General features: G+C 45.9%; 1 protein-coding gene across 1 annotated transcript in view; it reads left to right on the forward strand.

Moving 5' to 3' along the window:
* Window positions 1–12,993, forward strand: part of MED13 (mediator complex subunit 13) — a 303,754-nt gene that overhangs the window by 192,192 nt on the left and 98,569 nt on the right. Inside the window, exon 17 of the mRNA XM_029611551.1 lies at window positions 8,146–8,313. Coding sequence (XP_029467411.1) covers window positions 8,146–8,313 — 168 coding nt within the window. The remainder of the gene's footprint in view (window positions 1–8,145; window positions 8,314–12,993) is intronic.

Consider the following 12,993-nt stretch of genomic DNA (forward strand, 5'->3'; position numbering starts at 1 on the left):
ACTCCTGGCAGGGGTGATATGGGGGGCCCGGCTCACTCACCCTACTTGGAGCAGCTCCTGGAGGCCGCGGCGTTTCGGTCGGGTAAAAAATAAAAATAATTCTTAACAGCTGAATCATTGTTTACTTACCTTTTGGTGTTTGGTGGGCCCGTGCCTTTGTTTTTCACCGGGGTTTCTTTTAGTTTTTTAGTTTATTTCATACTTTTTATTTCGCGCCATTTTTTCTTTATAATGCCGCGAGGCGCGGCCTGCCGCACTTGTGGAGATGCACGCGCATCTGTCCAGGGAGAGTCTCTGTTCATCCTGTCTCCCAGGGGGGGAGGCTCATCAAGTTTGCCGATAACAAAAGGGACTCGGCCACTTTGCGCGGCCCCAAAACCTCGGCCCAGCTGCTCTCCTGCCCCGGACTCATTTCGCTGCAATGCTGGAACTGAGGCACTCCTGTCTACTCTGAGGGTGGTGACACAACAGGCTATTCAGGGTGCTTCTGACCCGCCTCCGCTGTCGCTGCAGCCGGCGGTCCCTGGGGGGGGACAAGCCACGTGAAACAGGGCCATATTTATCGGCTGAAAGCCTGGAGGAGATTTCAGATTCTTCTTCCTCCTCTTCTGCCTTTCCAGGGGATTTTCTTTGTTTTCTTCACAAAGCTTACAAATCTAAGAAATTTCATAAGAGACATAAGAGTCTCTCATCTGAACAGAGGTTAAAGCCTCTAAAAGGGCTAGTTCCATGGATTTGGGAGTGGTGTCAGCTCCGAAGCTTCCCCTTTGTCTGGGTCCGGATCAGACAATTTTTTCTTCTTCAGATGATTCTGAGCATGGCTCTTTACCTATCCTGGACAAGTCCTTGCTGGAGGGGGATTTAAATGGAGACCCTGCTTTGAGTATTAGTTCAGACCCTCATGTTGCGGATGGGGATGACCCCAAAGTAGTCCGCCTGTCTAGAAGAGAGGAACTTAGTGTTGCGGAGCGCTCGAAGAGCGATCCCACTTCCTGAGAGATGTGTGTCCTTGGGCCGCGGCTCGACCCCAGAGGATTCCGAAGAGGGCCGCGGGAGGCGTGGCATGCCCGAGCATGGGTTGGATGGAAGCAAGACTGGAGTGATGACCAGGCGACAGGCCCTCTTCCGGACCTGCACGCTTCGGAAGACCCAACAACGCAATGTTGGTCTTGTGAACAGTCCTCCGACCGTTCCCAGCCCTTTCGGACCTGCCGCAGGGTACGGCACGAAGCGGCAGGCCGGATGGAGGCTAGGACAGCGAAGACTGGAACATAGATTCAGACGAGACTCAGAAGCAGGGTACTGGAAGTGCAGACGTAGACTCAGAAGCAGGGTACTGGAAGTGCAGACGTAGACTCAGAAGCAGGGTACTGGAAGTGCAGACGAAGACTCAGAAGCAGGGTACTGGAAGTACAGACGAAGACTCAGAAGCAAGGTACTAGAAGTGCAGAGGTAAACTCAGAAGCGAGGTACTGAAGATGCAGAAGTAGATTCAGAAGCGAGGTACTGAAGGTGCAAAGGTAGACTCAGGAACGAGGTACTGAAGGTGCAAAGGTAGACTCAGGAACAAGGGCTGAAGGAAGACATGGGCACTGTCCCTCAGGGCACCCCGCTCAGACCACTCCTGAGACTGAGTCAGGGGCATCCTGTCCCACGCGTCCCCAACACTGCCTTGGAGGGCAGGTCACGGACCACGCTGAGAACAGGAAAATGCAGGAGAGATCCAGGCGAAGCGAACTCCGATGCTGGGATACTGACATCCGAAGCCCCGACGGCTGGCAGGAAGGGAAGCTCCAAAGCACAGGGACGAATCCCACCTGTTGGCCACTCCAGGGCCCAACAGGCCAGAAGGCTCAGGAGCCAGACGAAGACAAAGGGCAGAACATCTGGGACTGGATTAGGAACTGGATCAGGCACGGACATCAAGGCAACAGGGAAGAAGCAGGTTTGCTGCACACCGGCAGCCAAGGCAGGATTGCTGCACAACGGCAGCCAAGGCAGGTAACAGGGTCAGGAACAAGGACGTCTCAGAGTTAGAAACGAGGTACATGGCTAGCATCACAGATGGCCCTAATCAGCCTGCCCCGAGGGCTGGTCACGGACCACGGCGTGGCTTGCCGCGAGGTACCAGGACATTGGAGGACACAGGATCAAGGTGCTAGCTTTCAAGAGATTCAAGAGCAAAGTACTTAGCTTTCAGGCGAGTTTCAGGATCAAGGTACAAGGCTTGTAATATCTGGGCTGGATCATGGATACCGGATTAGAAATCAGACCTCAAGGCAGGAACAGAAACAAGCAAACATCAGGACTGGAACAACTGGAAACATCAGGACTGGAACAACTGGACAAGAAGCTCCGACAGAGAACATGGAACACTGGACCTTGCAGAAGGCTGGAACACAAGGCAGCTCCTGGAACGAGGATCTCAGGAGTGACCAACTACTTGCGAAGGCAAAGACAGACTGAACGCAGAGCCCTTTAGTAGCGCTGAGGTGGACAACGCCCAGGGAGAGGGGTCAGCAGGGGGCCACACCTGGCTGACCCTTGAAGAGGAGCAGAGAGGCGCGTGCCCGCGCCTAAGGAAGCTGGAGAGCTGGTGCTGGAAGCTGGTGGCGTCCTCAGCCACGTGGAGGACCCATGGAAGCCAGGCAAGCATATGGGGGCAGCCCTGCCCTGAAGCTGGAGAAGTGGCAGGCTGCTGGAGCGGCTTCCAGCCGGGAAGTCAGAAGCAGGAGAGAAGGTAAGGCTGGCTGCAGGGCTGAAGAGACTGAGTAGGCTGCAGGCACCGGCAGGGACGGCCTCCCTGCCGGCCGAGGACCCAGACTGCAGCACGGGCACCGGCAGGGACGCCCTCCCTGCCGGCTGAAGACCCCGGGAAGGCAGAGGTACATCGGGGAGAGCCCGGAAGGACAGCGGGGTTCCCGGCCGTGAGGGAGAGCTCACGGTGGGTCGGCCCCGCTGCACGGAGGAGAAGGCAGCTGGGGAGGAGCCCGGACACCGCGGGGAGACCGCGGCAGCAGCGTTGGCGGCTCGACTAGCCACGTGAAGGTGAGGGCCTGCCTGCGCTCCTCGCGGGCAGGATCGTAACACTTAGTCCCTTAATTCCAGCAATTTTACTGGAATTGGGTCTCGAGGCTCCAGTGAAGGATTCTCGGATGGGTGGTGTTGACCCAGTGTTGCCTGGCCTTAGAGGTCCCATGACATCATTTCCTTTTCATCTTTCTCTCACTGACCTTATGTATTGGGAGTGGGATACTCCTGAGTTGGGGCTTAAGGTAGCACGAGCCATGGAAAAATTGTATCCATTACCTGAGGAAGCTTTGGAAATTTTAAAATTTCCTAAGGTGGATGCCGCTGTCACACCCGTCACTAAGAAAACTATTTAAGTAACTGGGGCTACGGCTCTTAAAGATCTCAAAGATTGTAAGCTGGCGGTTCAGCTTAAGTGAATTTTTGAGGTTTCTGCTCTTGGTGTGCGGGCGGCCATGTGTAGTAGCTTGGCTTTGCGAGCTGGACTAAGATGGGTCCAGGCTTTACAAAACAATTCTTCCCTCTCTGAAGAGGAAGTTGCTTAGGCTGGTAGACTGGAAGCTACAGTTGCTTATACTGCAGATGCTTTATATGATCTCATTAGGACCTCGGCTCGCTCTATCATTTCTTCTGTATCGGCTCGCAGACTTCTCTGGTTGAGGAATTGGTCCGCAGACGCATCCTCCAAAGCTCAATTAGGGGCTTTACCCTTTAAGGGAAAATTTGGTAAGGAATTGGAAGATTTAATTTTGTCCCTAGGGGAAAATAAGATTCACAAATTGCCAGAGGATCGTCCTAGATCTAGAAGCTCTTTTTCATCTCGCTCTCGTTTTCGGTCTAACAGAAGATTTCGTTCTTCTCGTCAGTCGGCTCCTCCAGCTAAACAGTCTTCAGGTAGACAACAGAATTGGTCTCAGTCCTTTCATGGCCGCCGCTTTGGTAGACCTGGAACTTCCCAAGTCTCAGGAGGCACAAAATCTGTCCAATGAGATAAGGCCGGTCCTTTCTCCGGTTCCCGTCATAGGGGGCAGGCTGTCTCTGTTTTCCGGAGAATGGGCCAGATGTACGTTGGATCAATGGGTTTTATCAGTGATAAATCAAGGTTACGCTTTAGATTTTGTTCGGCGGCTTCACCACCTGTTCCTGATTTCACAGTGTTCTTCCCTACAAAAGCGTCTCATAATCCAAGACTCGCTACAGCGTTTAAGCGACCTAGGAGCTATAGTTCCAGTTCCAACATCAGAACATCGGAAAGGTCATTATTCAATTTTCTTCGTCGTTCCCAAAAAGGAAGGAACCTTTCGTCCCATTCTCGATCTCAAAAGGGTCAACTGTTGTCTAAGGATTCCATAGTTCCGGATGGAGACTCTTTGGTCTGACATAGCTTTGGTTCACAGAGGAGAATTTCTAGCATCTCTCGACCTCACCGAAGCTTATCTTCATATCTGCATTCGATCCGATCATCAGAAGTTTCTCAGGTTTTGCATTCTAGGGCAACATTATCAATTCAGGGCTCTCCCGTTCAGATTAGCCACAGCTTCCAGAACATTTACCAAGGTAATGGTTGTGGTGGCTGCTCAACTCAGGAAGGAGGGCCTGTTGGTACATCCGTACCTGGACGACTGGTTGATTCGAGCGAAGTTGGAATCTCTTTGTTATTATACAATCAAAAGGGTAATCAGTTTTTTGCAGTCTCTAGGCTGGGTGATCAACGAAGACAAGAGTCACCTATTACCTTCCCAATCTCTGGAGTTTTTGGGTGCACGGTTCGACACTCTTCAAGGGATAGTGTTCCTTCCGGAGCATCGCCTTCTCAAGCTTCAATCACAAATTCGAGACTGTCTATTCCTATTCCTTGTGTGCGGGATTACTTGATAGTTTTAGGTTCAATGACCTCTACTCTGGAGTTGGTTCCCTGGGCCTTTGCGCACATGAGACCACTTCAGTCTGCATTGCTTTCACGCTGGAATCCGGTTTCGGAACTATACCACCTTCCCCTTCCTCTTACAGAGACAGTTCGTTCCAGCCTAGATTGGTGGTTACAGACATCGAATCTGCAACGAGGTGTACCACTAGAGATTCTGGAATGGACTGTGGTCACTACAGACGCCAGTCTTTCAGGCTGGGGAGCGGTATGTCAGAATACATCTGTTCAGGGTCAGTGGTCCGAAGAGGAAGCGCAGTGGTCGATCAATCTTTTAGAAACCAGAACGGTTCGTTTAGCCTTAATCGCTCTTCAACCTTTCCTTTGCGGGAAGTCGGTACGGGTTCTTTCCGACAATGCGACCACGGTAGCGTACATCAACCGTCAGGGAGGAATTCGAACCTTCCTGGTAGCTCAGGAAGCACAACAGCTGATCGCCTGGGCGGAGCAACATCTGTTCAGCATCGCATCCTCACACATTGCTGGGGTGGACAACATTCAAGCCGACTTTCTCAGTCTGCATCATCTCGACCCAGGCGAGTGGGAAGTGTGCGAGGAAGCCTATCAAATGATATGCAACAGATGGTCCACTCTGGCAATGGATCTCATGGCCAAATTTCAGAATGCCAAAGCCCCTCGGTTCTTCAGCCGCAGGAGGGAAAGAGGAGCGGAAGGAGTAGATGCTCTGGTACTTCCTTGGCCAAGGGATGTTCTTCTCTACGTGTTCCCTCCCTGGCCTCTGATCGGCAAGGTTCTGCGTCGGATAGAAGTTCAACAAGTAGACGTGGTCTTTGTGGCTCTGGAGTGGCCATGCCCTCCGTGGTTTGCGGACCTGGTCAGACTAGCACTGGACAGTCCCCTTCGATTTCGAGATCTTCCCTGCCTTCTGTCTCAGGGTCCGGTTTGTTTGGAAGAGGTCGAACGCTTCTCTCTAGCGGCATGGCTTTGAGAGGCGTCTGTTAAAGAATAAAGGTTATTCAGATGCTGTAGTGACTACTTGCGTTCTAGAAAACCTTCTACATCTTTGGCTTATGCAAGGGTGTGGAAGGTTTTTGAATCTTGGTGTAATGAGCATCAAGTAGATCCAGTTCAATCTTCTGTATCCAATATTTGTTTAATTGTTTAATATTTGTTTAATTGTATATTTGTTTAATTGTTCAATCTGTTTGATGTAATTTTCTGTTCCTTGTTCTGTGTAAACCGAAGTGGTATGCACTAGTGCATGAACTCCGGTATATAAAAGCCTTTAAATAAATAAATAAATATTTTATCTTTTTTACAAGATGGATTAGCCAAGGGTTTGTCCTGTAGTTTCTTACGGGTACAAGTGGCAGCGCTTGGATGATTTCGTGGTAAGGTTCAGGGATTATCCTTGGCTGTGCATCCGGATGTAGCGAGTTTTCTCAAAGGTGTGAAACATCTACGTCCTCCATTTCGGAATCCTTGTCCTGCTTGGAGTTTTAATTAGATTCTTAGGGCTCTGTGTTCAGCTCCCTTTGAACCCCTTAATCATGTGACTTTGAAGGATCTCACATTGAAGGTGGTGTTTCTTGTGGCCATTTCTTCAGCTCGTAGAATTTGAGTTGCAGGCCTTGTCTTGCAGAGAGCCTTTTCTTAGAATTTCTGATACAGGAATTTCATTACGGACTGTACCATCTTTTTTACCTAAGGTAGTATCTTCTTTCCATTTAAATCAGTCCATAGAACCTCCGGCTTTTCCGTGTTTAGATTGTTTGGATCCTTCCTCTAGGGATCTTAAAAAAATTGGATGTACGACGAGCTCTGTTGTGTTATCTTGAAGTTACAAACAATTTTCGATTGTCTGATCATTTGTTTGTTTTGTGGAGTGGCCCTCATAAAGGTCATAAGGTTTCAAAGGCTACGATTGCTTGTTGGTTAAGAGACAATTCGTTCAGCTTATCTTCTAACTCGTCGTGACCTTCCTGAAGGGTTGAGAGCTCATTCTACTAGGTCACAGGCTACCTCTTGGGCAGAATGTCAGTTTCTCCTCAGGAGATTTGTAAAGCAGCAACTTGGAAGTCGTTGCATACTTTTGCTCGTCATTACCGCTTGGATGTTCACGCTCCAAGTTCAGCAGCCTTCGGAGAGAGTGTTCTTCGAGCGGGGCTCTCTGGGTCCCACCCTAATTGAATCAGCTCTGGTACATTCCAGGGTCTGGACTGATCCAGGTACGTACAGGGAAAGGAAAATTGGTTCTTACCTACTAATTTTCGTTCCTGTAGTACCATGGATCATTCCAGACACCCACCCTTTATGTCTGTGTATTATATTTATCTTTTCGGAGAGTCTGCTCGTTCACTGTTTGGGTGATTAAACCGTTTTTTCATGCTGTCTATTTTTCTTAATATTTTCTTGTTTGTTCCCAAGATTTTTTTTTTGGGATTCTGCTTCCATTTAGGATTTTTTGAGTTGGAAATTTGTTCTCCTGTTTAGATAGCTAGTTAATATGTTAGTAGTTAAATTTCTGCTTGATACTGGTCAATACTGATTGACTGCAGGTGGTGCTCCAGGGTATACATCAGAGTCATTAGAATGTTTTCTCTGCCTCCCTCTGCTGGATTGGTGACATAACCTAGGGTCTGGACTGATCCATGGTACTACAGGAATGAAAATTAGCAGGTAAGAACCAATTTTCCTTTATACAAAGGGCTAAGAGCTTGAATAAATGTTTTGCCTTTGTATTAAAAAGTGAGAATAGAAATAGCACCAAAATCCATACAGTATAAATAGCATCTTCTTGGGAGGCCAGAAAAATTGTTATATTCCTCGGCAACATAACTTTTTGCACAATTAAAGAGAATTGTTGTTTGTTTATGGTTTACTGCAGAATCCAGATGGTTAAGTTTTAAAGACCTGACCCTTTTTTGCTAAGGTATTCAGAATTTTTAACTTATTTATTTATTTTTGCAAATATTAGGACTTGGAACTTCTTAGAAAGTTATTATTGAGCAATATCATTTTGGATTAAATATTGTTGCTGTCAGAGTTGACTGCATGAAATATATTGGAGGAATAAATATATTGTGCAGTAGTACTGCAGTAGCTTTGATTTAGAAAAATGTATATACAATGGCAAAACATAGAAATGATTTCTGGCCATTGGAACCTCTTGCAACATTTAGCTGGTGCTTGGTGTAAAGCCTAATAGTATTCCTCTTCTTTCTTTGCAGCTGTGGACTTGAGCATGCAGTGTTCCCAGGATATCCTTCGTATGCTTCTGTCCCTACAGCCCATTTTGCAGGATGCCATTCAGAAAAAACGCACAGTTAGATCTTGGGGTGTGCAGGGCCCCCTCACGTGGCAACAGTTTCACAAAATGGCTGGTCGAGGCAGCTATGGTAAATCATTTGTAGAGATTTTAACTTCTTGAAGGCGACCTGGTGTCAGTGCAGATGCTGGGCCTCATTTTCTAAAGTATCGCAGGCCTGCGATACTTTAGGAAATGAGGGTCAGGGGGGCGGGCCTGCGCTAGCCGGCAGCGATCGCACCATCGCGGTGCAGTCGCTGCCGGTTTCACACCCAATAGCGCCACCATAGGAAGTGTAGCTATTGGGAGCGAAATAGGACGTGAAAAGGGCCTTACCTTTTCGCTGTCCACGGCGTCGGCGCAGAGTCGGCCCCGGTGATGCCCCGACTCCTCCTCTTCCGGGGCCTACTCCGCCCCCATCCTGGTATCGCACCCGATAAGGGAGTTTTTGCGTGCGAAAGGTCCCTTATTGCGTGCGAGCCGCTTAGAAAATGAGGCCCACTGTAATTTTGGCATGCACAAGACAAAAACATAAATTTGCAGTCAGACGGAAGAATGCTCATTCTGTTTATATTTTGTAACACTTTTAATTTATAACTCAGCTTACTTGGAAAAAGTTATTGATGGATTAAATGATTTATGTTCCAATTTCAGAAGGATCTTAATGAAACTTATTTTGCTTTTTCTAGTCTAAGGTTTTTATTTTATTTGTCTTATGCTGATATTTTGCTTATTCCAAAACAGTGTGGTTTGCAATACTAGTACAAATATACCTGTACAGTTATAATATATACATCATCCCACCCCATACACAATTATGATCAATCAACCTTTGCCTATAAATGTCAAAATACACAGTATAAAAAGGCAAATTGATGTCATTTCATTGGGTGAGACCTTTCTCATTGATGATTATAAGTGCTAAACCTGGCTGCCTCCAGGTTAGTTGGATTGTGTATTAGATACTTAAACTTTGTCATCCATGATGCTCATGATTTACAACCTGCGTTGATAGGTATATAAGCAGGGTTTTTACATATATAACCTGCCTTTATTTTAGCTGAGAGGAAATGGAAAGTAAAATCGGAGATGTATACAGAGCCAAAAGAGTTCCCTTTGGTTTCCCAGGATAAACTGGGGTACATGGTATGAAACGCCAAAGGGTTAGATTCGAATCCAAGATCAGAAAATATGGCCTCCCAGTTGAGATGGTGGAGAAAAAACGGTATCAGAATTAAAAAAAAAAGGCATGGGATAAAGACAAAAAGGACCCTAAAGATGGTAATAAAGCACTGGGGTACAAGCATGAAGTGGTTACAACACCTACAAAAATAAATAAATAAGCTTGCTGGGCAGACTGAATGGGCCATTTGTATCTTTCTGCCATCATTTACTATGTTACTATGCAATTCAATTTGCTTTAGTAGAAATAGAGACAGAATGTAGCAAGTGACAAACAAGCACTATGCAGATTTCAAAAGAAAAATTGTACAAGGTGTTAGCAAGCCAGACAGTGTGAAAAACCAACTTCTACACATGGTCTTCTCTGTCATTCACCTTTCATATATTAAGTCACTGCTTCAGTTTTTTTTTGTTTTGTTTAAATATCTGTTGCAATAACAATATGACACCATATAAACAAAAATAGACTGTAAAGATAAATCTCCAGAAACAAAAGCAATAACATCGGGGACAGTCTATAAGTAAACCAACCAGGTTTCTTTCTTTTCTTAATTTTTAAACCCTACCTCTTTCACAAATCCATAAAGCTGCAACAGTTTCGACATAAACTGTTGCAGCTCAGGCCCAGATGCCTTTTTTTCTGGTATATCCAGGCCACAGTAGCAGATGTAATTCCCAAAAGAGATAATACCCTTCCATCCACCTTCTTACCCACATACCCATACCCCAAATTTTTTACTGGGTGTCTCCCCAACATTTTCATTTGAAAATGCCAAAGCAAAAAATTAATTTAAAGGTGAATTTCAAAAGCCCGGCAGGCACATAATTAGGGGATGTGCGAAGAAGTCTGGCTTGCACACAGACAGTATTTTAAAAAGAACCCAGATCTGGGCATAAATGTCACTGTGCACATGTCTCAAAAGTTTCCAAAAAGGGGCGGGGCATGGGTGTTTTGGGACCTGGCCAAATGTGCGTGTAAATACTTGCCCTGACTTGCACAGAGGTCCCCTGCCATGTAACTTCTGCTATGGATGATGTGTAAGTTATAAAATAAAAGGATCGCGTGATTTCTAGGGGTTTAAAGTGTCTGGGGTAACTGGAGGAAGTGAAGGCTATTAAACTAGGGGTTTTGGAGGAGCTAGCTGTTAACTGGGCGAACTGGTGGACAAACCGGTCAACTGGGATAGCATCGGCGCATGCCCCTTTTTAAAATCCCCTGATTTAAGCAGTAAAAATGGGATTTGAATGCCCATGCACATACTCACTTAAAATTAGGTACTCTTTATTTCTTGATCATCTAACGGGCAGGGCTGGTGTGAGGCATTAGGCAGACTAGGTAGTCACCTAGGGTGCTGGAAGTGGGCAGGGTGCCATTGCTGGATGTGAGGGCGGTATTCTGACGTGAAGAAGTTGGGCAATAGGTTTGAAATTGTAGGAATTGCGCATTGGGCTGCATTGGTTGGCGAGGTAAAGAAGCTGTGGCAACGCGGCTAGTGTGACTTGGGGGGGGGGGGGGGGAGGCGGTGGTTATGAAATCATCTTGATGTCACTGCCTAGGGCAGCTGGACACCCTGGCACCGGAACTACTAACTGGCCAGCTGACTTCCTCGCAGGCTTCCTGCTTCGGATATATTTTAAAAAGTTATGAGTGTTTGCATCTATGGTCAGTTTCTTTTCAAATTCTCTTAGCATGTTTTACCAATGTTTTACATTTAACTTATCAATGCTTATGCTTTTTCCTATTTTCTTTAGATGGATCCTTCTTCCAGTTTTTGGAGGAAGTTTTTTTTTTTTTTTTTTTAGCTAAAATAGCCTCTTTTGTTTCACCTTTTAACTAGTCTGGCAGCTGTTTGGCCTTCCTTCCACCTTTCTTACTGTGTGAAATACTTCTGGATTGCACTTCTAAAATTGTTAAAAAATAATACTATGTCCACGCCTGTTGTAGCCGAACCTTCAGTTTTTTTCTGTCTTCCTCATTTTATCAGTCTCCCTTTTGAAAATTTAATGTTAGAGCTGTAGATTTGCTTATTGTCCTCCTTCCAAGCATTAACTCAAATGTGATCATGTTATGATCACAATGGCCAAGTGGCCCTATTATCTCTCACCAAATCCTGCATTCCATAAGAATTAGATTTAAATTAGCTCCCCCTCTAGTCTATTCTTGAACCAGTTGCTCCATGAAGCAGTCATTTATTCCGTCTGGGAACTTTACCTCTCTAGCCTGTCCCGATGTTACATTTACCCAGTTAATATTAGGGTAATTGAAAACTCCCATTATTATTATTGATTGCCAAATTAGTTCGTTTTCCTTATTTCTATTAGCATTTCATCGTATGTCTTATTTTGGCCAGGTGGATGCTAGTATACTCCTATCACTATACTCTTCCTCAACACACATGGGATTTCTACCCATAAAGATTATAATGTGCATTTAGTACCTTCTTATAGGATCTTTATCTTTCATCATTGCTGGATCAACAATATGGAACACCATGCCCTCTGAATTACGCCAGGAACTCTGTCACAAAAAATTTAAACAAAACCTTAAAACCTGGCTATTTAAAAAAGCCTACTATCAATAATCTGAATCCTCATCTACTCTTCCTAACATCCACAATCTATCATATATTGTTTATATGCTATTTATACAAAGTTATATACTGTATTGTACTCAAGTTACCATGTTATATTGTAAAGCGCAATGCTGAATTACTGTTTGTATGTAAACCGAGGTGATGTTATTTACGTACCCCGGTATAGAAAAATCTATAAATAAATAAAATAAATAAATAAATCTTTATCCTGCAAGATATCAAACCCAGTTCCTCTGCAGCATTATCACTGAGCCCATCCAACTTTATTCATCTTCTGTGGTATATTCTGGGTGGCAGAAATCCAGAAGCCAGTTTACCACTGTTGATGATTACTTTTTTAGCCACTGTTGTCTGTCTATAAGTAACCAAATGACCTCAAAGCTGCAGAGACTGTTGTAGAAATCCATTGACCATCCAAAACTATAAAAAATGATTTGTCATTATTTTTCATTGGTTGATATTCAGATGATTACCAAGATTTAGAGATTTTTACCACTTCAGTTTCAGAATCCTACATCCGGGACCGGTGGTTACACAAGGAAATCAAGATTCAGATGGACAACCAAGTTGCAATGTAGTATGTCAAACAGGGAGGCATGGGATTGTTCCTCCACTGTCATGAGGCGGTGCAGGTGTGGTCCTGGGCATCGCTATGAGCGATGTACCTGCCTGGGTCTCTGAACGTACTGGTGGTCTAGCTGAGCCACTCTTTTCATCCGCACAAGTGGTCCTTAAATCCGGAGGGAGCAGCCAGAATTTTTCATCGGTGGGGAACCCCAGATGTGGACCTCTTTGCCTTCCCATACAATTACAGGGTGAGCAGTTTCTGCTCCCTGTTGTCATGGGGGGGGGGGGGGGGGGGGTTTAGCATCTGATCTGTGACACCTTCTTCCTTCACTGGGGGAGGGATCTTCTGTACACATACCCTCTTCCCTCTTCTCCCACTCCTCTTCAAAAGGACAGAGGGACCATGGTCCTCGTAGCACCTTATTGGC

The sequence above is a fragment of the Rhinatrema bivittatum genome, chromosome 8 (genome assembly GCF_901001135.1).
Source record: "Rhinatrema bivittatum chromosome 8, aRhiBiv1.1, whole genome shotgun sequence".
Lineage (NCBI taxonomy): Eukaryota > Metazoa > Chordata > Amphibia > Gymnophiona > Rhinatrematidae > Rhinatrema > Rhinatrema bivittatum.